Source organism: Cupressus sempervirens, chromosome 3 (genome assembly GCF_028749045.1).
Source record: "Cupressus sempervirens isolate cs-2001-9-10 chromosome 3, ASM2874904v1, whole genome shotgun sequence".
In the NCBI taxonomy this organism is placed as follows: domain Eukaryota; kingdom Viridiplantae; phylum Streptophyta; class Pinopsida; order Cupressales; family Cupressaceae; genus Cupressus; species Cupressus sempervirens.
In genome coordinates, this window is record NC_143120.1 from 60,938,225 (window position 1) to 60,964,784 (window position 26,560).

Here is a 26,560-nt window from a genome sequence, read left to right on the forward strand (position 1 = left end):
GGCTCTGTTCTTCCTGGCTCAGTTGGGTCCAGTAAATACATTCTGCAATATACTTATATTCTCGATGTTCCTGTCATAAGTATTCGATGAAGATTATTGGAAGCTGCATTCTTGAACTTGAATATTTCTGTTGGTTGCTTAACACTTCCTCTCTCATGTTTGGTTCGAACATAGAATTGGAGTTCATGACTGCTGTTTGTGGAGTCACACATTGGCAGCAATTTATATCTTGTTTCAAGGGGACTGCATACTAATCAGAAGCCACAAAGAGAATGGGAAATACACACACACACACACACACATATGTATGTATGTATGTATGTATGTACACATGTACATATATATATACATACATATGTACATACATACATACATACATACATACATGTATGTATATTATGTACGTGTGTGTGTGTGTGTGTGTGTGTGTGTGTGTGTGTGTGTGCATGTGGTAGTTGCTGCTTAAGGTACTTTCCAACACAACGTCTTGCTGAGAAGGTCGGGCTATACATCCACTTAACAGTTGCATCGAAAGCATTCAGAATTACTTTTAGCACTTGCTGACATACATGTGCTAAAGGAGTTTGGTTCAGTAATACTATGCATGGAACCATTCAGTGATGGATAACATCAATTCCCATCACTCTGTTACATGTTCTGCAGCTGAAAATTTTAGATAGTAATAGGAGGCTCTATCATGGTCTATAGAAAATTAGAAATACTCTTAAGGTGCATCGGGAATTATTCAAAACAATGGATTACTATGGGGACAAGGGGAGAGGATGAAATAACAGGGGACTGAATCTCTACCTCATTTGTGTGGGTTAAGTTGTCTGCGAAACAATAACTTCTTCAGCTGTTTGTTCATCTCAAGTGTTTCAGGGAAAAATTATAGCTTCTCATTGAGGAAGTCGCTGAGAAAATCAATTGTAATTCTAATCGCAGGAGTCATTATTCTATGCATGTCTTGAGAAGTCCCCTGGGTGTTTGAATATCATCTGCTGGGTGTGCTTGTATTGCCACAGCCATCTTTCTGTCTTGATGGCATCTCTTTAACTTCATTTTTCAGGAGAGTTGAGGCATTCTTGTGTGATTCCTGTATAACTATCTGGACAACAATGCTATTCTAATAATATCCAGTTAATTCTATGAAGACTTGTCATCTTGGGGATTCTATGGTAGTTTCTCGTCTCCAGTTTCAACAGTTACATGCCCAGGTCTAGTAGGGCTGTATCCAATTCCTCTGTTCCAGTATGTTGGGTCTCTTGCTGGACAAATTTGCAGAGATACTACAGTGGCATATCTTGAGATCTAATTCTTTACGTAAGATAAGTATTTCATATCCTTGAATAATGTTTATGAATCTTGTATATAGTTACTTATTGATACATTAAAATAGTGAATCATGCATGCTTCTAGCTTTGGTATTTTTTCTTTGGTAGAGGTTTATCCTGTTTAGCGTAAAGACACAGAGAATGAATGCATACAGACAATAGAACACGAACAGCAGTATTATATTCGCAATAGTAGATGAATGATGATTTACAATGATCCCGGACGGGATATAAATACTACTGCCGAACATTCCCGAAGGAGTCTGTCGGCCATAATTATTGTATCCGTTACAAACTATTTACCGCCAGACCGTCGGCTACGGAATACCAAAACACCGCCGGATACGGAATACCGAAACACCGCCGGACCGTCGGCTACAGAATGCAAAATACTGCCGGAACCATCCAGTCGGCTAACACCATCCCCCCCAAAAAGAAAAGTCGTCTCCTGACGACTGACAAAATTAGGAGACAACTTACATACTACAGAAAGAACTAGAGAGAGGGGGGCGTCCCAGAAGTGTGTTGCTGGCGAGTCCTGATATGGAGATCTGTCTGGATCTGAGAGTTCACTTCGACGGCCTCCTTTAGAAGAAGTGCCGCATCCATGGCCTACGTTCTGGCTAACTGCATCTCATACTCAGCCGCATCCTTATCTCGAACCGCTGCCTCCATACTTTGCTTAGCCAAGTCTTTCTCCTGCACCGCGGCTACCAAATCTGCCAGTAGTGCTGTCCGCTCTGTGGCCCATGCTGCCTGCTGGGCGGTCAAGTCGGTGGCTAGTTTCTGTCTAGCCTCAGTTTCAGCTGCCAATGACTGCTCTGTTGCGACTCTGTTCGCCTCCGCACACTGACGACCGTAGTAAACATCTTTGTACAGTCCCACAATCTCATGCGCTAGTTTCATCATAGGAGTGTCCATGGGTCCCAATTCCGGCGCCGTGGCCCAATCTGTCAGCATCTCCTCTGTCTCCGTTGCCGGCCAGCCCCTATCTATAAAGCAAGTCTCGAATCGCCGAGGGAAAATCCCACGAATATATGCTCTGATCAAGTGCCATTCCCTCCGCCGAGTCAGGGCCTGAATTGCCACATCGTGGCCCTTCTTTAATGCAGACTTAATAGTCCTGAGGTAATCCCGACACCTGTCTTCATCTGACCTGTAGTCCTCCTTGGCGAAAGCCTCTAATGATCATTCAGCATCACTGTGTCCCCCCTCGCCAGTGGGAGCCATGCCTACATCCGGTGCTGCCGTCTGTGTTGTTGGCGCAACCACGGCATGTGGCATTCCCTCCTCCGGAGGCTGAGGCTGGGGTTCCGCCGGCCATGTTTCAAAACGCCCAGGAGACTGAATGGAGGGACCCCGCTTCGCCGGAGTGAGTCGGAACTGCTGCCTCAGAAACTCACTAGCTCTATCTATCACCTCCGGTTGTTCGACCCGCGCAAGCTCCATATTCATCTTCTGTACTGACTGGGCTGACTCGGCCTCTGCTAAAAGGGATGATGAAATGGTGACCACTGCGTCACAATCAATGACCTCCAACCGAACCTGCGGCTCAGACTGTGGTAGTGGTGGCTCTGCGACAGTGACATTCGTTGGTGCAGCTGAAACTACTTCTGCTACAGCCGTCGGCAGTGGCTTGGCAACTATCTGTGGGACGGTGTCCGGTACTGCGTGTGGAACCACCTCAGCCACTGTCCGTGGGACATCTGCCTCCGCTGGAGGAGTCATAAGAATTGGGGCATAGCGCTGACCAAAGGCCGGAATGACCGTAGAAGAGGTAGTCAAGTGTGCTGAGGTTGACAGCTGAGGCGGGGTAAAGAACGTAGGCCCACCTCCTGCTGGCTCTCCGTCAACTTCAGCCGATGTGCTCTCCTCTTCTTCCCCAGATTCAGCCTCGTCACTTATTGAAGTGCCCTCCCTCCCGCTATCTGTTTCTCCGGAAAGGGCTAATTTGCGGAGTACTTTCCTGTGTCCAGCAGCTGACCCTCCTGTATCCAAGTGGCGCCAGAAGAAAATGGGAGGCTCCCCGTCTGCCAGCTTGCCCCGTGGAGGAGCCTCAAAGCCATCCATAGGGATCTGATTAGCTGCTGCCTCTAAAAACAACCCGATGGCATGGTGCGGCATAAAAAATGTTCGGTGCTGAAGTGTCATGAATTCTTCCATTCTGTCGGCAAGCACTGAGGCCCAATCATAGACCACTCCCTGCATGATACCATTCATAAACACAATCTGTGGCAGTGCGATATCTGAAGCTCGAGTGGCACCGGTCAATCTGCTCTTGATGACGTCCATGATACAATGCCAATGGCCCTCTCGAATAATGTCCCTACGAAGCCCTCTGCACTTTGTCCCCTGAACTACTGCCTCCTTCTCCATAGGTGTAAGGTCCCTGCATACTAGGGCTATCCAATGCTCCTTCCGATCCTGCGACAGTTTATGATTCTTTATTTCCACTTTCTTCCCGCTGGGGCCAGGAATGCCGAAGACCCTGGTGAAATCTCTTGGTTTAAAGGACACCGTCATCCGCTTCCTTTTGTACAAGAATGTACTTGTTCTGCTCTGGACACTGTATGTTTCTATCATGGTGCGCAATACTGATTCAAACATCCGAATGGAAAAGATGGGAAGCTGAATAGCCCAATGTACCTGTGCCCGTATCAAAATCTGTTTAATTTGGTCTGCCTCAGGAGTTTCCTGCCACCACTTCCGACATTCGCTTCCGCTAAGACTCTCAAACTGGATGGTGAGATAAGTGAGTTCTTCCTTGGTCTTTTGTTTCTTGCTGCTGGAACCGGAGGGGCCTGCAACTCGAATTCCTGACGCCAAAACTCTTGAAGTCTTCTCCATATTGGCCAACTGACTCTTCCACGGCTTCCGCTTGCCCGCTGACTCCATGCCAAAAAAAAATGATTTATTCTTCCTATTGCCGGCTTCTTAAATTTCTCGTGGAAATACTCTGGCTGACGGCGAAGGTGGAAGTTTTCTCCCGCGGCGATCTTCTTGTCTATCCGTGACGTTGAAATTTTTCAATCTCATGGACTGAAAAAATTGGATGTTATCCCACTTAATGTCGACCAAATTTCCCAACCACTGCCTTATGCTGGTCAAATTCTTCACCAAATTCTTCAACACGCACCCCAAACTGTCTTGCTACTGCCGTGGAAGTTTTCTGTCTGCGGACCTGCGGGGTTTTAAATCCGCGGGGCCTCCCTTCCCGCGGGACTTCTAGTCCGCGGGGCTAAATATATATATATATATATATATATTTTTTTTTTTCAATTTTTTCAATTTTTTTTTTTTTTTTTCATTACTCAACAACAGTACCTCTGAGTGACGTCATCGCCAGGGAATGCTGTACTGACGACACGGAAGGATTTACCGCCGGGCAGTACTTCCTTACACGATATGGTTTCAACTTAGATCCGTTAACTGGCTGAGTTATCTCTTGTCCGTCCAAGGTTGCTAATTTCATTGTCCCCGTGTCGCCAATTTCTCGGATTTGATATGGTCCAATCCATCGTACTTTGAATTTGCCCGGCTTGATTTCGTTACGGCCATCATACTTCAGTACTAATTGTCCTGTCTGGAATCTGTTATGTCTCAGATGCTTGTCATGCCAGAGTTTGCGTCTATTCTGTGCTACTTCTGTTGCCCACTGTGCCAACAACCGTTTCTCCTCCAGTTTATTCAAATTAGTCAATCGCTCTTGTAGACTTCCGTCATCATCCAGTTTGTTTTCCAACGCTATTCGAAGACTTGGAATCATGAATTCTGCGGGGACCACTGCTTCTTGTCCAAACATTAACTGGAATGGTGTGTACCCGGTCGTCACTTTGTATGCCGTGCGGTACGCCCAGAGAGCAGCAGGTAAGTTCTCTTCCCAATCCGCTCCTTCCACCGCACAGGATTTGTAGATGATGGATACCAGAATTTTATTGGTGGCTTCTGCCTGCCCGTTTGCTCTTGGATAGTACGGACTTGACAGCGAATGATGAATCTTGAACTGAGTAGTGAGCAGTCGAATAACATGATTGACGAAATGACCTCCCCTATCACTTGTTAATTGTAATGGAATTCCATACCTTGTGATGATTTGTTCATAAATAAACTTCGCGGTACTGACAGCCGAGTTATCCGGTAATGCACGGGCCTCCACCCACTTGGTCAGGTACTCCGTTGCAACAATGGTGTAGCGACACCGTCGCATCGTGCTCACCCTCAATGGTCCAACGAAATCTAGTCCCCATCGTTCAAAAAGTTCCTGCGCATGAGAAGGTTGAAGTGGCATGAAATCTTTCTTCAGCAGTTTCCCAGTCCGTTGGCAAGTGTCACATCCGACGACCCATTCCCGTGCATCATTGTACACCATTGGCCACCAAAGTCCTGCAAGCAATATCTTTCGTGCAGTGGTGTCAGGCCCCATGTGGCCTCCTGCGGGGCCTTCATGGGCTTCTTTTAACACCTGCGGTATCTCTTCTTCCAGCACACATCGTCGAAGAATGTGATCCGGCCCCATTTTGTAGAGCAACCCATTGATTAATTGGAATGTACGACTCCTGATTATCAATTTGCGTCTATCGTTTGGTGACATCCCCGTGGGAAATTGTCCTGTTGATAGGTATTCACCAATATTCTTGTACCATTCCGGCAGTACCCCAATCTGAAACAGCTGTGCGTCAGGAAAGTCGTCATTCACACCATCCGCTGATTCCCCCGTTTTGATCCGTGACAGGTGGTCGGCACTGACGTGTTTCTTTCCTGGCCGGACACTGATTGTGAAAGTAAATTCTTGCAACAGTAGCAACCATCGGCTGATCCTCCCTTGGATGACGGGTTTGTTAATCAGGTACAACAGGGCCTGGTGATCAACATAAAACACAAACGGTGTAGCAAGCAAATAATGGTGGAATTTTTGTACGGCATAAACCATTCCCAAAGCTTCTCTTTCAGTTGTGCTGTAGTTTTGCTCGGCCTTTGATAACAACCGACTGGCAAAGTATATTGGATGATCCAATCCGTGATTACCAGTCTGTGCCAGGGTTGTGCCGATCGCATAATTAGAGGTATCCACATGAACATGAAATTCTTTATTCCAATCCGGATATGCCAGGATGGGTGCCGTAGCCAGTCGTACCTTTAGCCCTTCAAATGCCTCATCCTGCTCTTTCTCCCATCGAAATGCCTCTTTCTTGCATGTGAGCTTATCTAACGGCTGGGATACCTTGGCAAAGTTTTTAATAAATCTCCGGTAATACCCAATGTGTCCGAGAAAAGATTTTACCTCCGTGACATTAGTGGATGGCTGCATTTCTAGAATGACTCTCACTTTGTCGGGATCCGTCTTTAATCCTTCCTTACAAACAATGTGTCCGAGCAGTCTGCCATGTGGAACCATGAATCGGCACTTCTTGGGGTTCAATGCTAGCCGGGCTCTGCGACATCTCTCCATACATTCACCAAGTGCTGCCAGGTGTCCGTCTTCTGCGTTGAATATTGACCAATCATCCAAGAAGGCCTTGAAATTTCCCACAGACATCTTGTCGAAAATATGCAGCACAATCCGTTGGAATGTGGCCGGTGCATTACACAACCCAAAAGGCATCCGATTGTACGCATAGACGCCATCTTCAACAACAAACGTCGTCTTCAACTTATCTTCCTCCGCTATAGAAATTGGCGACACGGGGACAATAAAATTAGCAACCTTGGACGGACAAAAGATAACTCAGCCAGTTAATGGATCTAAGTTGAAACCATATCGTGTAAGGAAGTACTCCCCGGCAGTGAATCCTTCCGTGTCGTCAGTACAGCATTCCCTGGCGATGACGTCACTCAGAGGTACTGTTGTTGAGTAATGTATTCTTTTAAAAAAAAAAAAAACAAAAAAAAAAAAATAAATAAATAAATAAATAAATTTTTTGCGGCCTCACAGCCCCGCGGACCCCGCGGACTTCAAGTCCCGCGGGCCCCGCGGACTAAGAGTCCCGCGGGCCCTGCGGACTAGAAGTCCCGCGGGAAGGGAGGCCCCGCGGACTTAAAACCCCGCAGATCCGCAGACGGAAAACTTCCACGGCAGTAGCAAGACAGTTTGGGTGGGCATGTTGAAGAATTTGGTGAAGAATTTGACCAGCAGAAGGCCGCGGGTAGGAGAAGAATGGGTCGCGGGAAGAAAAGAAAGGCCGCGGAGAGAACAGAAAGGCCGCAGGGGGAACAGGAAGGCCGCGGGTGATGTAGAGTTAGAGGTTCAGTACTTATATATAAAAAAAAAAAAAAAAAAAAAAGCGTCGACAAAATCAAGTTGTTCAGAATGAGTGACAGATGATGCCAAAGGGAAGAGGACGCATCCATGGTTGCCAGAAAGAGTACAGAATCGGCAGATAATGACAGAAATGGTGTGTTCCATGCATTTCTGTGTGGGTTGCGAAGTGTTAATTTAGTCTTGGCGGTGAGGGGCGCTGCCCCTCGACCCCGCCCTGTACTGCGACAGGGAGCGCACCCAGGGCGCTGCCCCAGGACCCCGCGAGGGCGCTGCCCCTCGACCCCGCCGGGGGCGTTGCCCCCTGGACCCCCAGTCGTGGCGGATATCAGTCGTGGGAGTCTGACTAGTTGAGAAGAGTTGAAGTTGCTGCAGGCATGGACTTTCTGTGTACCAGAGGCAGTGGGAGAAGGTGTTGGCTGTGAGGCTGTCTAGGTGGATGCGTAGAGAGCTCGGGAGGAGCTGATCATCCGGTTGGAGGCAGTGCAGCGACACTTGGCTTAGGGTACCGAGGAATTGAAAACAGAGAAAGCAGCACAGGTGGCTATCAAGGTCAGCTTGAGGAGACAGTATTGTGTTAGCAAAGGCTACAGATGTAACGGGATGAATGTGGAAGTGATGTGACAAAAGCAGATTTCTCTTGTTGTAGTCACTCTGTTAATGTATTTTGTTTGTTAATTTGTCTCAGATATTTTGTCAGTCGTCAGGAGACGACTTTTCTTTTTGGGGGGGATGGTGTTAGCCGACTGGATGGTTCCGGCAGTATTTTGCATTCTGTAGTCGATGGTCCGGCGGTGTTCCTGTAGCCGACAGTCCGGCGGTGTTCCTGTAGCCGACGGTCCGGCGGTGTTTCTGTAGCCGACGGTCCGGCGGTGTTCTTGTAGCCGACGGTCCGGCGGTGTTTCTGTAGCCGACGGTCCGGCGGTAAATAGTTTGTAACGGATAGAACAATTGTGGCCGAAAGACCCCTTCGGGAAGGTTCGGCAGTAGTATTTATATCCCGTCTGGGATCATTGTAAATCATTCACTTACTATTGCGAATATTATGCTACTGTTCTGCTGTTACTTTCTGTATGCGTTCATTTACTTTACCTGTATGGTAAACATATCCTATGAACTATTAGTAGGCTAAATAAAATGCTTCCAGGATGAATCGAGGAGCATAAGGATGTTGAGAGACTGCATTCAAGGGAGGAAGATCTTAATGCATCTTGTGAGGAAGTCATGTAGGGTGAAGAATGAAGACACAAGTTGCTGTCATAGGGCTGAGTTCATGGCACATAAGTGGAGAAATCTCTCTCTTGAAGAACCTATTCAAATTTTCTTGTGATAAGTTTCTTCTAAGAGGAGGAAATGACATTTAGAGGGAGTTAACTTTTTCGAATTCAAGGCATGAGTTGAGAGCTTCAGCTTCAGTGCTTTCTAGACTGTGTAGAACTGACATGCAAGCTCAGGAATACCATTCTTGAGCATTCCTGCACATGTTTGGAGCACACATGCACATGGTTAGACATTTGTTGGGTGCTATTGAGGGAGATTGTAGTGTGAATCTAGAGATTGTTAACAGCTGCACTGAGCTACATAACATTGTTGCCAATCTTCAACGAGTTATGAGGAGAATTAGTCACTATAGTGTTGTTGAAGATGGAAGCCAGGTTTCATCAACGGAGGCACTGAATACTCATCTTGCATGAGTTCTAGGCAAGAATATTTTAGAAAGTGGGTTGTTATCTGGATACGACTACAATCTGTGGGTTATTTCTTTGCATTGGGCAAAGCATGTCCAGTATATTGCCTGGTTCAAGTGTGCAAATACTCTGAAGCGACTCTTCCTTCATACCGGGTTTAAGATTAAGAGGGAGTTTGAGTGGTCGATGGAGAGTGCCAAGTCCTTTGTAGAGGATTAGCAGGCTTGAGACAGTGTGTGATTCCGAAAGCTCCTTGTTTGGTCAGACATTGGATCCAGCTGCAATTTATTGTGAGAATCAAAGATGTGAGATGTTGCCTTTGCTGAGGAGTTTCTATTGAAAGGGAGTAGCATTAGTTTTTTTAATGTGCAATAATGCATTTTTCTCTAAGATGGAGAAATTTGAGGTGACAACCCTTGTAATGCATTTTTCTCTAACATAGAAAGATTTGAGGTGGAAGCCCTTGTTTGCCTCTGAGATAGAGGTATTTGTCTTTCCACTCATGGGAGCAGTCATAGTGATGTTATGCTGAGAAACTTCATGACAACATCACATTGAGTGACTCTGTGATGAGAACTTGTGTGTACATTTATTTCACACATGGGAGTAGCTACGATGAACATCATGTTGAGTGATTCCATGATGCTATCACATTGAGAGACTCTGTGATAAATTTTTGGTTCTCTCACAAATAGGTGCAGCCATTGTGACAATCATGTTGAGAGACTCCATAACATGAGAATTTTGCAACAGATATCTCCTTTGCTAAGAGGGAGTGTTGGAGTTTGGTAGCTGTAGAAGCTATTGACTTCAGCTACGATGAAAGTTTCCTATTTGAAACTGTCATTTTCATCAGCGTTTGATTTTTCATTTGTATGTGCGTGGCTGTTGGGTACCAATGTAACTCTTCTTGTTTGGCTTTTGGTAGGCCAAGAGTCTTCCTTACTGATTTATCTAAATAAAAAGTCACACTCGTTGAAGACTATGAAGAGTCTCCAACATCAGCAGACAAATGGGCTCATGCATGTGTAACAGTTCATATTTGGAGAGCCACATGTATACGTGGTGTTGTTGGTTTGTAACTGAAGCATTTTCTTGTAGCAGTGGACATTTGATTCTCTGCTATATGTATTCTTGGAATACAAAAGATAGTTGGCGAGAGCTGTTCTTTGTTGTGTAGAGGGATTATCGTTTGAATTGTTGAGGCGATTAATCTGAGATAACAGATTGTTTCTGTAGGATTGCATTGAGATTTATAGTGTTATCGTAAGCGCCATTCTGTAGCAAGGTGTCCTCAATGTTATTGTGCATTCCACCAGCAGTGTCATGTTTTGTTTTGTTTGATCATAGCTGGAGTTATTGATCATTACCATATGTATTTCAGCAGTGTGTGGTTTACTATGAGTTATCTGTTGATGAATATTGTTTGGTGTAGCAATAGCTTTGTATTCATTATTCTATGAATGAAATATGTGTTAGAATTATTGTAAAGAGAAATCAGTATACTGTTCTTTAAAGGCGCACATTCTAAACAAAAAGCAAGAATTGTATTCAGACTCATTCATTTTAATAAAGTGATATATCTTGGTGTGGCTGGGTTTTTCCCTCGACGAGGGTTTTCCCAGGGTATCTCTGTTCCTGCATTTTTAAGTTATCTGCTATTTGTTTTATCTCTATTTCTGGTTCAAATTTTAACTCCAAATAGTTGTCTATTAACTATGTCTGAGACCAAACATCACACTTTGAAAGAGGGAAGTCACCAAATTTACCAAACTCTGTCTGAGATCAAATATTAGCTAAGTCAATGAAGTAACAAAGAATAAAATTTACCAAAATTCTAAAGAGGGTAGTCACCAAATAGTTGTCTAAGTCAAAGATCAAATATTAGTTAAATCTATGAAGTAACAAAGATTAAAATTTATTAGACTTTTCAAGAGGGAAGTCACCTAATAGTTGAATAGTGAACTTGTCCAAGTCTGAGATAAAATATTAGCCAACTCAATGAAGTAACTGAGATCAAAGTTTATCAGACATTATGAAATAAATAATATAATATAAATAGAGCATCTTATTTAAAATTTAAAATATTAATTATCCACAGACAACATTTTCTGCTATAGACTTGTCTAGGATATCGATAAGTCTCACCACATTTGCTTGTGGCCCAGGTTTTAAACCAGCACTGATATCTACAGTCGTCACATTCAACTTGGAGAACGAGGTTTTCTACTATTTGGTCTGCTATCACACAACCCAAAATATCTCATTTTGCCTAGTGTATTCTTTTTCAAGGCTTGCCTTTAGGCTCCTATCTCCATCATTTGGGTATACTTGCTATCCTTTTTGTGGTCAGTTAAATTTTTCTTCCATATATTCTAGTTCTGCAGAAGAGCTCAACACTATCGGGTGCAGTTTCATGATTTTTTAAGTCTCTTTCTTCGATAATTTTTCTCTTAGCATATGGTTATTTTGGGAGATTCCCCCTAGCATATTCTCAGGATGGAAATCTTGTTTTCTATATGACAGGACAGGAATGCGCCTATATTTGCACATGCCAGTATTGATACCTGCGTTTCTCTATTTGCTAAATTACGCATTTCCGATAATGTGATGTAGATTCAGGTACAAGTTGATAAGTTGGCTCTTGAGTTGGCCCACTTGCAAGAGCTTTTGCAGCAATGGGGCAATGCCCCTTGTACAGTTGCTAGAGTCCCGCTGGATGGATTTGTTTCCAATGGTTGTTACAACTTACGCCATCCTGTGGCTGATGTCATGGTCACAGCTCCTTTGCTAGGCATTCACACACACCACATTCATAGGTTCCTCGATGTCATTCCAATAACAACTAGGATCCCCTCTATCGGTGGTCAGCATCTCCACCACCTGGTTTTGCCTTTGGATGGCCCTTTGTTGGTGATACTCCTTTTGCTGCTTTAGGCTGGCCTAGTTTGGGCAGCAATTTTGGTTTTTTCAGCTTGCTGAGCAAGGTCTGTTTGATGTTTTTGGGAGTGATTTTTAATCCTCCAGACTATTATGTTTTGGTTTATTTATTAACTCTTTTATAATTAATGGTTAAGCAAATTTCATTAAAAAAATAAAAATATTAATACAAATTTATATTGTTGTTTATTGAATTTGATATATACTATATAATAATATCGAATGTAACAAAATATTTTAACTATTAGTTATTAGCTTAAACTTTAATGCATACAATGTACATTGTATCTTGTGACATTATAAATATTAAATATGCAAACTTAAAATTTATCATTGTAAATATGTTAATTGTAGAAGACTTGAATTTTTTTAAAAAAATGAACAAAAACCTGCAATTATGCAAGATGAATGGAGGTTGCGTTTATTCTCAAACTTGTGTATGGAGGTCGTATGGAGTTCTCAATCCGGCAAAAATGTTTAGACCCACGTCCACACAAAAATGATGTTTGTTCTCATTGCTCACTTCTCAGATTAAACCCGCAGCATTATTTCTCAGTAACAATCAACCTTTTCACCACTTTATGACCATGAAAAAAACCCTAATATCTTTTCTTTGTTTTTGGTTTGACTTGGCTGCTATTTTTTTCAAAGAAATCACCCACATTTTTCACAATTTTTGAGAAAAATGCTGCACTATCTATATAGTCCTAAAAAGTAAGCACCTAACTTGTGCTCATTTTAGGATCATTTTGTGCCTACTTTAGTTTATTTTCTTGGTAGGATCTCATAATTACACTTAATGCATACCTAATTTAAATACGAGTCTTTCACCCTTCTTCAGTCTTGCTTTAACTCGAGTTTGGCTCTTGCTTCTAGGCATGATTTCTCATTTTCCGTCCAATCCCATAATTTATTTCCTCACGTAGGATCTATTCATTTATTTTGGGCTTTCTAGATGTATTCCAACCTTGTAATGACTTGTATTTTCTCATTCCTTTTCACCATCCCCAACATCCCTATGAAATTGAGCCCTGTTTACTCAGGAAAAGTTGTTGATGGCAATTTGTTCCTTGGGTTTTGGGACCAAATTTTTCTTGGAGTCCAATGGCAGGATTTTCTATCAAGATTTTAAATTGTAGTCATCTTGGATTCAATTTGAATCTTGAATGGAGGAAGTGTAGTATAAAAGGGATCTCCTGTCCTCTCATTTGATCCATCTATCATTGTGAAGCATCCTATATGCAAGTGAGCATTCAAGCAACCAAGTGTTCAAGTGCAAGGATGCATTCTAGAGACATTAGGGATTCAAATCTTCATTCCTCTCATACAATCAAGTTGTTTTGTTTTATAGATTTAGCTTCTTTCCCCCGTTGGAGGCCAAACAAAGGAGTTTTCTATTAGGGAAGGAGAGGCACAATCATCTGTCAAGCTTTATTCTTCTCTGACTTCGCCAATCAAACATAATAGAAAATTACAACATCTACTTCATAAGGTTTTGTGTTTTGGAGTTTTGTGTTTAGTCAAACCTATGCCATTAAAACACACGATCACATTTAAAGAAGTAATTGCATACACAAGATATGATACACTTCATTTTCTAGATCTGGCCTCTGCTACATTATAACATGCATTTCCTTTATTTCATTTCATTTCAAGGTTGATTCCTAAACAAGGGTTTGACTGAGGAAAACGCCTTTCCAACCTTCTTCCCCGATTTGTCTTTGTGCTGGAATAGGTTTTGGAGCTGCGATTCCAGGATTGAGCAATGCAGGAACAGTTATAGGATCCAGAAATCGCCTGGTACATGTTGCCATTGGTGACTTGTCCCCAGAAAGTCGACTCGTCCCTGCCATTTTCCAGTGAAATTTCAGGAGGAAGTTACAGGTCCTTGTTTGTCAGATAACTTGTTTTAAGACCCTGATAGTCAAGACATTCAAATTCAAATTACAGTTTTCTCCTTCTTATTTCTAGTTTCACTTGTTCTTTCTTCTTTCCCTTGTGCTTTACTTTATTAGAATAAATCTGTTAGTACATTCTTAATTCATTACAACAAAAGGAATATAAAAACCACACAGAGCATAGATCCTGCATTGGTACCCTTCCTCCTTTTGGTTGTGCTATTGGTATTCCAATGTATGTAGGATTTGGGGTGTAATGCCATCATAGCATTGTTTCACATTTGCCATATTAGATATCGTTTAAGCTCCTGGTGCACGATATATATAATTTTAGTGATAAATCACTGGTTTTTTCAACTATGCTTCTATAAAGTGGGAAATCAGAGGAGCTTTCTTTTCAAGAAATAAGTAAATAGTAAAAGATTTTAGCTTGTCTTAGCTAAAGGTTAAGATAGATCATTTTAAAAAGACAAAGGAGAAGAAGTAAAAGAAACAATGTATTCTTCTTCTACATCCAGGGAACCCAAGAAGGCCAAGAAGAAAACTTCATGGATTATGAAATTCTTGTGAACCTGCACGAGGCTATGGAGAAGGCCAAAAAGACATATGAAACAGAAAAAGATAGGGCAATATTGGATCTTGGTTTTGAAACATTGTAACCGACCTATTCTGAACAGCCTAATTTGTCACTCCAAGACCTGCAATACTCAACGGAGATACAACTCTGGCAGTAGTTGAATTTGAGTTTTCTTCCTCTTCTGAGAAAACCCTGCTTGTGTAAGATTTTTAGTAAGGTCACCTAATAGTGAGGTATCTACTACATTAGTTGAAAGCGATTCTATTGATCCAGAACTAGATGAAACTGTCTGTTAAACTAGCTAAGGAAGTTGAAGAACAATTGTCCAAGGGAGAGTAGATTCTGCAAACTCATCTATCTCCTTTAAGAATATCTTAGGCTATGGAAAGAATGGAAGAATCTTAGTCAGAACACAATGAGAAAAATGATGAATGGACATCTGTTCCAAAAAAAGTGGAATCTGGGAAACATAAAACTCAATCTTACAGTTAAAGTAAATTTAGAAAGGGAACTACACAGGGAAATGCCAAAAATCTCCAGAGCAAGAGTAGCACCAACAGCTAGAGGCACTAAAAGAAACAGGCAAGGTTATGCAAGATGTGCCAATGGTACCAACAGGGTTGTAGTTGAATCTCAGCAGAAGGAATAATGTAATTTATAAACTTTTAGATATTTTAGCAGTTATAATCGAGCTAGAGGAGGAAATGCCAAGAAAAAATTTCAGAATTCATTCTACTATCAGCCTAAATGAATTGAGTGAAAGAATTGCAGAGGTTGCTGCTCCAATAGTGGAAAAGAATGATATAGAGTTGACAGTCGAAGATTACCAGATTACTAAAGTTAATCCAGGTAAGCAAACAAGACAAGATTTTGTACCTCTCAATCTTGTTGTGGGAACATTTAAAACAAAGGTAGCAAAAGATGAAAAACTAAATGAGAACTAAAACAACAGTTATGACAAATGAAAGCTTTAATTAAGAACCAATTGATCCTCTTGCTCACCAAGAAAATAACTCCACCAGTAATCCAGTTTTAATATCCAAAATAGAGTTAGATTCTTTACAAGAAATGTAGACAACGAGATCATAGATAGATAAATGAGTGAATAAAGTTTTGAATCATGCCAATGGTGTAATAGATCTTGGATGCAAATTGTACAATGAAACTTATCACCTGGAAAGGGTTATGCATATGTTTGCAAGAGAAATAAAAATGGAAGATATTCTGTATGAGGATAAGCTCCCATTTACATAGATGATCTATAAATGGAGCCCAGAATAGGTGATAGCAAAAGTTATAGTGCCAAAGGATGAACTGCATTTTGTATAGGAATTATTGCATGCAATTTTGAAGATTTTAATTATATCACAATCAGTGCTGAGCTTCATCAAGAGGGAGAGCATAAAATAAAGTCGTTAAGTTTAATTTTGAAGAGTTGAATGGTGCTTCAAATTTGATGAGACAGCCATTCATAAAAGTTTGAAGATTAAAGCCAGTTTTTGAGGTATCAAGAAAAGGTATTTTAGAGATGGAACAACAATGAGGATTTTTGAAGATTTTTTTTAAAGATTGTCAATTCAAGATTGAGTGGCTAGATGGACCAGATTGTACACATTTGGATAAGTATCTTAAGGGATATGCAGAATACCAATAGAGGCATAAGGTTGCAATGGGAATGAAATTCAAAAATTTCGGGCAGCAATGATGAATGTTGCATTTTTATAGCAATGCCAAATGCTTTGAAATTTTTGAAATTCTTTCATTTTGTTGATTTAATATTCTTGCATTCATGCAAGGACCATGAGGTTGAATGCATATGAGTTTCATTTTATTCATTAATGGTTTCCACAAATTTGGGTGTGTTTAGGAATCTCGATTAGTTAGGAAATTTCAAACAGACTCAATATAATTCTGAGATTGAAATTAAATTATGGAAAGTAAAGATAAACAACTATTAATGGAAATACTGCTCCCTTTTTTGATACTCTATAATTAGAGTGGTTGCCTGAATAAAGTGGAAATATTGAACTATTCATCTTAACCATTTTTCTTAGTTACAGAAAATCAATTCTTTTGATTTTAAACAATAACAGATAGAGGAAATTCTGAAGAATATTATCAGGCTTTTAGTGTAGAAGTCTTCCTGAAATCTCTCAATATTCAAATCAATAGTCTTCTCCAAAATTTGCCTTCTCTTAAGTGCTGGAGTCCTCTAACTTATTCTTGCATGTTTTAAATTTTGAAGAAATATTATGAATATTAATTGAAAATTAATTAATTGAGTTGCTGGGAAAAACACATCAACTTTGCATTTGTAATGCAGTAGTTTAATTGACGTAGTTCTGCTAATCAATAAAATCTTTTGAAGCTTGCATTTTACTTTGTTAGTGATTGAACAAGAGATTATCATAATACTAAGGTTTAAATCAATATCTAACCTTTACAGCATAAAGTTTACTGTAGGTAAATTAAAATCTTTCAGATATAAAATCCTATTTCTCGTGAACCTTAATCTCATTTGTACTTTTTTTGATAAACTATTAGATTAGCTTAGAATTTAAATTAGAATCAAGAAAAAAGGGTAAAAGAAGAAAATCATAAAATCAAGAAATACTAAACCCCAAAACTATTTATCTAATTAATGCCCCCTTTCATAAACGGATTATGATAGACCAAGTGATCCAACACAGTTAAAATCCAATTTTTTAAGCAGAGGTGGAGTGATCTCATTATGCCTATCTTGAAATGTGTCAATTTGGCCCTCAACAGGTCTTCTCAATGAGAACCTAATGTTTTAATGGTTAGCCAATTAGCTCAAACCTTGGGACAACTTTGGACATGTTTAAGAAATTCTACATTGAAAATCTTGAAGATGGAAATATTCCATTGGCTGGCAAAATAAGTTCATAAATGTTGTATCTCATTTTATAGAGTCAATTTGGATACCACATCATAATGAGGTTCAATGCGTCTTCTATTTTATTTGTGGTAGGTAAATGGTAGTTGCACTGTGTATGACCCTTCAGAGCATAGTTGGAAAACTTGCCAAAGGCAAAAACTCGCCAAGCCCCCAAAAAATTTTAATCGGGAAAAACTCGGGAACCTAAAAAACCGCTGAAATTTAATTAAAAATACATTTATTTTGCAAAATTTAATGAGAAGATGCATCTAATAAGTTAATTAAAGACAATACAAAAGAAACAAGCATAGTTTAGATATATACAAATGTATAGTGCGTACAAAATTGCATTCTCATGCGGAATGCTCATGGCAGGAAGCAAAATAGTAAATAGTTTCAATCTATCAAACTAGAAGTCTAAATATATCAATGATCAATACAATCACATCTTCCTCTTTCCACTTGCACTAGTAGGAAAGCGAGCGGGTCTAGTCCTAGAAGAAATGCCCCGCACTAGGATAGGGTGTGAGTTGCATGACTGTGAACTCTTTGGCTGTGGCCCCTCGCTTGACTGGCTCGGGGTCCTAGAAGAGGATGCATCTCCTCTTAATGGTAATGCCTCATCCTCTGAGCTTGAATCATCATCCTCCTCGTCCTCATCCTCAATTTCATCCATTGTGAACTGAAAATCAGTTTCAGCATCCCCCTCCATGGCCTGCCTCTCCAAATCAGCGATCTCATCGGGTGTAAACAATGGACCTAGCTCCTGTGTTGTCCAATCAGAATAAGGATCTATCTCATCTAGATCAAGTGGACTAGGTAGTTCTGAGATCTGTGCCTTTTTTATGTGCAACTTAAGATTATAGTGCACATAAACAAGGTCATTAAGCTGTTTTTGAGTCACTCTGTTTCTTTTCTTTGTGTGGATGGACTCAAATAAGCTCCAATTGCACTCACAATGGGATGAGCTACAAGGTTGGGATAGGACTCGGAGAGCAAATTTCTTTAAATTGGGGGTATTGCCACCCCAACTTGCCCACCAAGAATTTGCAAAAAAAAATATAAAAAGTTATAAAGCAATAAAAAAAGATAATTAGAAGCACAACTTATCAATTAGCAAAAGTTTTAAAGTTTGACGCTTTACCTGGTGCTTGAGTAGATCTTGCTCTCTTTGCTAGCATAGAAGAGAACAAAGGACCCCTCGATTCCACATAGATTTGTTGTTTGGCCACAATAAGGTCTCTCTTTGCTTCACTGGATATCATTCTCTCAATGCATTTAGAGAGACCTTCCATGACCTCTCCTTTAGGATCTGAGTAGGAATCATCAGCCCTAAAACAAATAGAAAATGATATCAAGTCTTACTACACAACCTTAAAAAGTAGAGTAAAATAAAGTCTCATTAAATTCCCAACTTCAAGGACAATCATGGTACCTGAATTTGGGGTTGAGGAAGTAGCCTGCTGCATGAATGGGTTGGTGGAGCATATTGTTCCACCTCCTATTAATTATTTTCCAAATGGGGTCAAATCTGAGACTGCCCCCATGATAGTAACTTCTAACAGCCTCTTTCGCCCTATCCATGGCCTCATAAAGACCTCCCATTGGGGATTGCTGCCCATCACATATGCGCAAGACTAGAACCAGGGGCAGAGACATCTACATTTGAAATTGAAAAATACAAATTAGTTAATAACATAGTAAGTTATGAAATAAGAATGAAACTTGAATAAACTAAAAATATAATGTTTTGATTCTTTAAGTTGAAGTTACCTCCACAATCTCCTTAGCCTTTGCAAAAAAACTATCATCAAAGACTATTCGTGCCACAGCCTCTCCTTCGGGCTTCTTTGAATAAGGTGAAGCAACCCAATCAGCACACACAAACATTTGTCTCAAAGCCAATATGTGGTTAAGAATACTTTGCAACGTCAAGAAGACCGTTGCAAACTTTGTCATAGCAAGTCTCCTCAAATCTTTGCCTTTAGTGGCCTTTCTCATCAAACTAAGAACCCATGGGTGATTATAGATATATTTGGTGACCTGCCTAGCATCTTCCACGATTGGACTCACCCAATCAAGTTTTCCTATATCCTCCAAAAGAAGGTCAAGGACATGTGCTGCACAAGGTGACCAAAAAAGTGTGGGATGCCTCTCTTGGAGGATTCTACCTAAAAGATTAGCACAAAATCAATAATTAGTTACAAATACAAACTTTCCATATTTAGTATTTACAAATTACATCAAATCTAAATTGAATACCATAGCATTACATTCATTATTCATATTGATTCAAACATAAAAAATTAAATTTACCTGCTGCCACATATGCTGCTGCATTATCTGTGATTATTTGCACCACATTCTCTATTCCCACCTCCATGACAACATTCTCCAACATTAAAGCCAATGTGGCTGCATTTTTCACTTTGTTGGAGGTGTCAACAGATTTCCAAAACACCACATCATCTTTGCAAGCAACCAAGAAATTAATGATGGTTCTACTTCTTCCATTTGTCCACCCATCAGATAAAATGGTGCAGCCATACTTCTTCCAGTCTTTCTTTTGGTCTTCTATCAATATTGTTGCCCTACCAACCACTTTGTCAAGCAACCTACAAAATTTAGGTGTAATATTAAATAAAGTGTTAGTAAAAAATAGGAAATAAGTTATAACAATTAAGATTTAAAATATAACAATGAACTAAAGTGAATCACAATTATTTACAATAACTAAATAGTAAAATACTAACCTTCCACTCATATCCTTGCGACTAGGCGGCTTGTACCCTTTGCTCGATATTGTCATTGCATTCACCATATTGACCCAATAGGGACTATCAACTGCATTCATTGGGATATTATTGAAAAACCAAAAATCAGATGCTGCAATATCAGTTTGCTCATGCACCTCCTTAAACCATGCAGTGCCCTCTAATGATGGTTGTGCTCCAAGTGTGTTCTTGGGCACAAAATAACCCCCTATCCCTGATGTGGATGGTGATGAAGAAGTAGGAGATGTAGAAGAAGTGGAACCAGTAAAAGAGATATTTTGTTTGCGGATCCGTGGGCCACGAAGAGATCCTGGTATGTTCTCAAGTGCTTCTTCTTCTTCTTGCATATCAAAAGGAGCTCCTTTAGATTCAGCTATAGCTGCCCTCATAGCTAATTTCGCCCTCTCCCTATTCAATTTTTTCTCTTCAGCAGCTGCAAGTAGGGCATTGATGAATCTTTTTTCTTCATCAGTTACCTTGAGACAAGGATTTGAGTCATGTTTCTTTATGCTTGCAAGGTGGTATTTGAGTTGGTTTATGCTTCCAGAAATAATTCTCTCACATGGAATGCATATCACCTTCCCAACATCATTTGTAGCTTCATAGGCATATCGCCATACCTTATCTTTTGCATTTTTAGGCGGAGTTCCTATATATCCAGGTGGGCATGGTGTTTGTGGCCACTCTTCTTGCGGGTTTGTCATGTTTTCTTAATGCTTGACCGCTGCCCTACACATAAATTTAGAGAAAAATGAATAAACAAAGTTAGAACTTACTCAATTTAGAACTTAGAAGTTAGAAGTTTAGAACAACTAGGGTTTCAACTTTCAAATGATTCAAAGTTCAAGCATAGAGTTAAAATGATTTTAAATGATTTGAAATCATTTACAAACAATAACAAAAACAATAGAAACTTTGCTTAAAACTATAAAAAGTTTTCAAACAATGATAAGATGAACATACCTGGAAAGAAATTTCTCTTTTAGATCCGGTTGGAATCCTCTAAAATCCACTCAAATCTGCCTTGAATCACTTGCAATCAGCTAAAACCTTCTTCCTTCCACACAAATGAAAGAAACAATGCAAAAAACAATGAATTTTAACCTATTTAGCCGTCATTGGGTGTGGGTTTCTTGAACCGCGTTTTAGCTTTTGGATTGTAGCTAAGTTTTTCCCTGGGTGAGTTTTTGGGCGATTTACTCGCCATGCCAAAATACTCGGCGAGTGTTTAAAACTCGCCGAATAATCGGCGACTTTTCCATCTATGCTTCAAAGTACTTGTTAATTGTCTTCCTAGTAAATTTAATGAGCAGGAGGACCTAAGGTCTCTCTAATTTATTATGTATAGTTTAATAACTCGGGGCTTAACATGAAAACAATGTAGGGGGAGAGAGAAATAAACTAGTTCTGGCATGGATGATATATAGCTATGCAGTTTAGTTGAAGAATGCAATCTAAAACTGCAGCTAAATAATAACAACTAGGAATATCCAAATAAAAAATAGTTATTAAGGGATGTAGGAAGAAGTGCCAAAGTTATAAAGGAAATAGGCATACAACTTAGTGCCTGGAACTGCAAAGTTCTTTTTTAAGAAGAGGTAGAGCAAACACGTAGCTAAAGAGTGACTACAAAAGTAGGTAGGCAGTCGCAGAATAAAGTTCAACAGGATATAACTTAGAGCCACTCCCTGGTTGAGGTAGGAAGAAATACTTCAAATGAGGAACAATCCAAGTGGGGTTTAGTCAGTAGAAGGTCTTGGAGGCATGAGCATTGCCTGTATTGATATAAACAGGAGTTCTGTTGAAAGATGTTTTAATCTTTGAGATTATGTGGACACATTCATTCTTCCCATGTCATTCCTAAGTGGGAACCTCAGTAATCAACTGTCTAGAACCTAGAAATACTTCTAAAATGGTACTAAGGTTGTTTTCCGTTATTTCTAATTGTAGTTTTTATTTTCTGTCTGATCAGGTTTTGGAAGACAATCTGTCTCCTGCCCAGGAGGCTCTTCTGCATATTCAAAGTCAGATTGTCGATCTTGGTCCAGACAAGGATGCAATTGTTACTACCAAGCTACTTGTTCCTTCCAATCATGTTGGTTGTCTACTTGGAAAGGGAGGTTCAGTCATAAAAGAAATGAGGAGAGAAACCCGGGCAAATATAAAAATTTTAACCAGAGAAAACCTTCCTCCATGTGCTTTAGAATCAGATGAGATGGTTCAGGTATTCTTTATGAAATGGCATCTTAAGTTAAATTAGTCATATTTCAACTTGTTAAACTAAAAGTGAGTCTGAATTCTACTTCAAACAGTTAATTTTTGAATATGAAGGTTTCTTTATCCTTTGAATGTGACAGATTGTAGGTGATATCAAGGCAGCAAGGCAAGCTCTTGTTCAAGTAACTTCAAAGTTGCGTAATCTTGTACATGAAATGGGTACCCACAGGGATTCCTTTTTTGCTTTACCAAACAAAAACAGTAGAAGGCGACCTGAGCCTATCTCACCTGATAGATCATATTCACCTTTTATGGGTTTTCAAGCTGGTAATCACTCTTTGGCAAACTCAAGAGAAGCATGGGCATCAAAGGTAAACATGCAAGTAAAAGTTTTATAAGCTAGAAATCAAATAAATTTTTTCTGTTATTTTGGTTTAAATTATAATTGTTTGGTTTCAATAAAACATACTTAGTATAGAACAAGCTCGATATACTTTATCTCAAGTTTTTTCTATATTTCTGAAAATTTTAGCTGCAAATAAATGCTTCTGTCTTGCCAATGTTTTCTTTTTTAGTTTGCAATAAACAGTTTAAGTAATTGCAAAAGTGATATCTAAATTACACCCATTTCGTCATTCCTCTATAAAATATTAAAAAGAATTGAAAACCATGTTGATTTGTTTCCTAGAGATGATCAGAAAAATTAAATAGCTTAAAGAAAATAAAGCACTTTTGATCATATCCTTATCAAAACACCACCTCTCTTGCTGTGGCATATCTTCGGAGGTGTTCTTATTTTTATAGTGTGATGTGTAAATTCTTTTTGTTAAAGGGACTAAACTTGAAAAGATACCATCTCTTGAATTCTTATCTCACCTCTTGAACAGTCTTAGTTGATCTATGAAGGCGCATATAAATATTTCAAGCATTTTTGAGATGTAAAATTCGAGCTATCTCTGTTATTATAAGCTTCAAGGAAACAATGTGCTGAATTCAATGCAAAACATAAGCTTCTTTTTTATTCCGAGGGGTATCTTGTTTGGCCAAAGTTGCATGGGACTTGTTGCGACCTTTTTATACAATTGCTCCATTTCAAATGGGGACCCTTTTTTCTTTTCTTTCGCAGGTAGTAGTTTACTAGTTTTAGTGGCAGTATAGAAACTTCACAAGGGCATAGATGTCAAAGTCTTAGAATGATGTTAGATGCAAGTCAGAGTCTAGAGGAGAATAGGGTTTTTTCAACTGCCATGTAAGTTTCCAACAGCCAATTTCCTCATCAAGTGGATATTTTTACAAAGCAATGGAAAAATGTTAAGTTGTAGGCAAGGCAAACATATAAGAGTCACATGAAGAAGGAAGTTGCGTTTGAAACTTAGTTGGATCACCATGAAGTGGCAACCCTCAAGAGGCCTACATATAGATTGAGAGCAAAAGGAAAATGATGACAATTGAATGAAGAAGTGAAAGTTGGACATCACTGGAAATCTGAGCAAAGGAAGAACGTAAGTTTGAACTGCAAGTGAAGAAATCAAGAAATCAAGTAGCTGAAAGAGATCAAATTGCAAATCTGAAATTCAAGTGATTGGAAATATTAACTTGAAAAGATAAAACACTAAGAGATTTTGATCTTAGGCAGTGTTCGCCTAAATTTTAATAATGAAAATTTTTATACTTCAACCTTCTCACAAATTTTCTCTAAACACCATTTACTCCAGGAAAAATTGGTAATGGATTAATTCCCGAACCATCAAAAGTGCTCAACTTTCTAAGGATCTTTCCATGTGCATGTAATAGTCATTAGTGTTTTAACTGCTATGGAGGTGAAAATTTACAACATATAAAAGAGGGCATGGAAGACAAAAACATTTGGAGGCATTGTTGTCGGTAAAATCTATATTGTAGCTGACGGGTAGAATAGTATCCAAATGGGCACGTGACGGTTGAGTCACCCCTTCGGAAAGGTATATGTACACCATCCAGAATGGATTTTGTAATCATCATTGTATTGAAGCATATCAAATATTGTAGTATCTTCTATATACATGCGAATAATAAAAGGAATACTTCTGTGTTACATGTTCTTGTCTACTATCTGAATGCATTAATAAACCGTTTACCCTGTACGGTAAATAGGCATTGGTAAGGTTTCCTTTCTATTAGAGGATGAAAATGTGTTTTAAAAGAAAATATTTGAAGTGCTTAACAATATGACAGAATTTGCACATACCTTATTGTCAACTTTAGAAAGCATGTATAAGCTGAATGATCAACATTTTTGAAACCAAAGTAAAGAAGGTTTGTCAATCCTGTTTGTTTGTAATTCATCGATGATAATTGTTGTCAAATGGTGTGTGCAATTCAAAACTCATAATTGGGCTCAGCAGGAACTTCATAAGTTTCAAATATCTCTGACCAGCAGTTATGTAAAGTACTTAACAAATTTGCGTCATGAAATGTTCAAATCAGGCGGTTGGGTTCCCCTCAAACTCCCAACCTTGTTAACATGGCTCTAAAGTCTTGTATATAGCTGATTTCTCGATAATATGTATCATCGGGTTGAGTGCATGGTTTTGATTTAAATATCATCGATTTCTCGACAAGCATCTAAGACATGGTTTGAAGTCACAAGTTTCCTACTGAGCCAATAAAGGATTATGGCGTCTGCTAAAGATATCAGATTCTCCAAATACTTGGTGGCTTTTTTATACACTGTAAAACTGGGGATACATATGAGTAGTTTGACACCTTTATGGCTGTTCCGACACTTACAAACCTTGTTAAGAATTGTCTGGGTCGCGGGCATCCTATGGTCACAATAAGAAACAAAGGAGGAGCCTTAGTTGGAGGGCGTAGTTGCAAATGATGTATCAGAAATGATGATAGCAAGTAATTACAGGGCAAGGGTGATCGCCTCTTCTATCAATGTGAACATCATTAAGTATCTACACCTCTCCGGCTTTGAAAGATAGAAGAAAAGTGCAGCTCTATGGGGATGTTAAAAAAGATGGATATATAAGTCCAAATAAGTGTCACTGATGTTGCAATTGTTGAAGACCAATTCTTGGACTGACGAAAGACTAAGATCACAAAGAGAGTTCAAAAGGAGTATTCCAAAGATGAATGGAGAATAAATCATCTGCATAGCATAGCTCAATAGATGATTGTGCAAACTTTGAGAATGTCTGGCCAAATGTTCGTGTCGTTATGGAATGCATGTAGAAGTTTGATTGGGTAGTGAGTTAGATATATGAAATTGTTATATGCATGAGTTTTTAAGAGCATTCAATAAAGTTTGAAGTCGGAATGGAAACTCATGTCGGAAAACAAGGGAACTGTGATTGGAATATGTGTGAAATGCACTACTAATGTCTGTATGTACAAAGAGAAGTATGACTCCAAGGAAACCCAAGCCTTGCTGAGGAGCTCATAGAGTGCTGAATACAATGATCAAAGAACATCAAATAACTTCAGATTGGAGCTCTCATTCTATTTGAATTCTTGTGCCTTCAAAGTTATGGTCATAAGGATAGAGTAGTTATAAATTGATTTTATAAGGTTGGTTGTTTTCAATAAAGTGAAACAATAAAATAATTGGTCCCAATAAAATTATCATATTTTGGATATCATTCAAATATAGGTGTGCATGTAACCAAAGTAATGACCCCGCAACACAATGAAACTATTCCACCACATATGAAGAAACACGTAAATGTGCCACCTTGTAATGCCCCCTTCTAGAATGAAATTTCACAATAATAATAATTAAAATATGAAATCAAATAATAAAAATAATAAGAAATATATAATTATAATTATAATATAGTTATAATAAGTGAATTGAAGTATTAATATTAATAATATCAAAATAGATAATTATATAATACAATTATAAATAATAATATTTTAACTAATATGAAATCTAGTAATAAATAGCTTTATGAATGATAAATATAATGTAAATGAAGAATTCCTCTTAT

At 39.3% G+C, this 26,560-nt stretch overlaps 1 protein-coding gene across 2 annotated transcripts in view; it reads left to right on the plus strand.

The window, feature by feature from the left end:
- LOC149564774 (RNA-binding KH domain-containing protein RCF3-like) overlaps positions 1-26,560 on the plus strand; it is a 185,753-nt gene that overhangs the window by 74,781 nt on the left and 84,412 nt on the right. For both annotated transcript variants that reach the window (XM_089818364.1, XM_089818365.1), the window contains exons 3-4: positions 22,339-22,590; positions 22,724-22,954. In XM_089818364.1, coding sequence (XP_089674490.1) covers positions 22,339-22,590; positions 22,724-22,954 — 483 coding nt within the window. The remainder of the gene's footprint in view (positions 1-22,338; positions 22,591-22,723; positions 22,955-26,560) is intronic.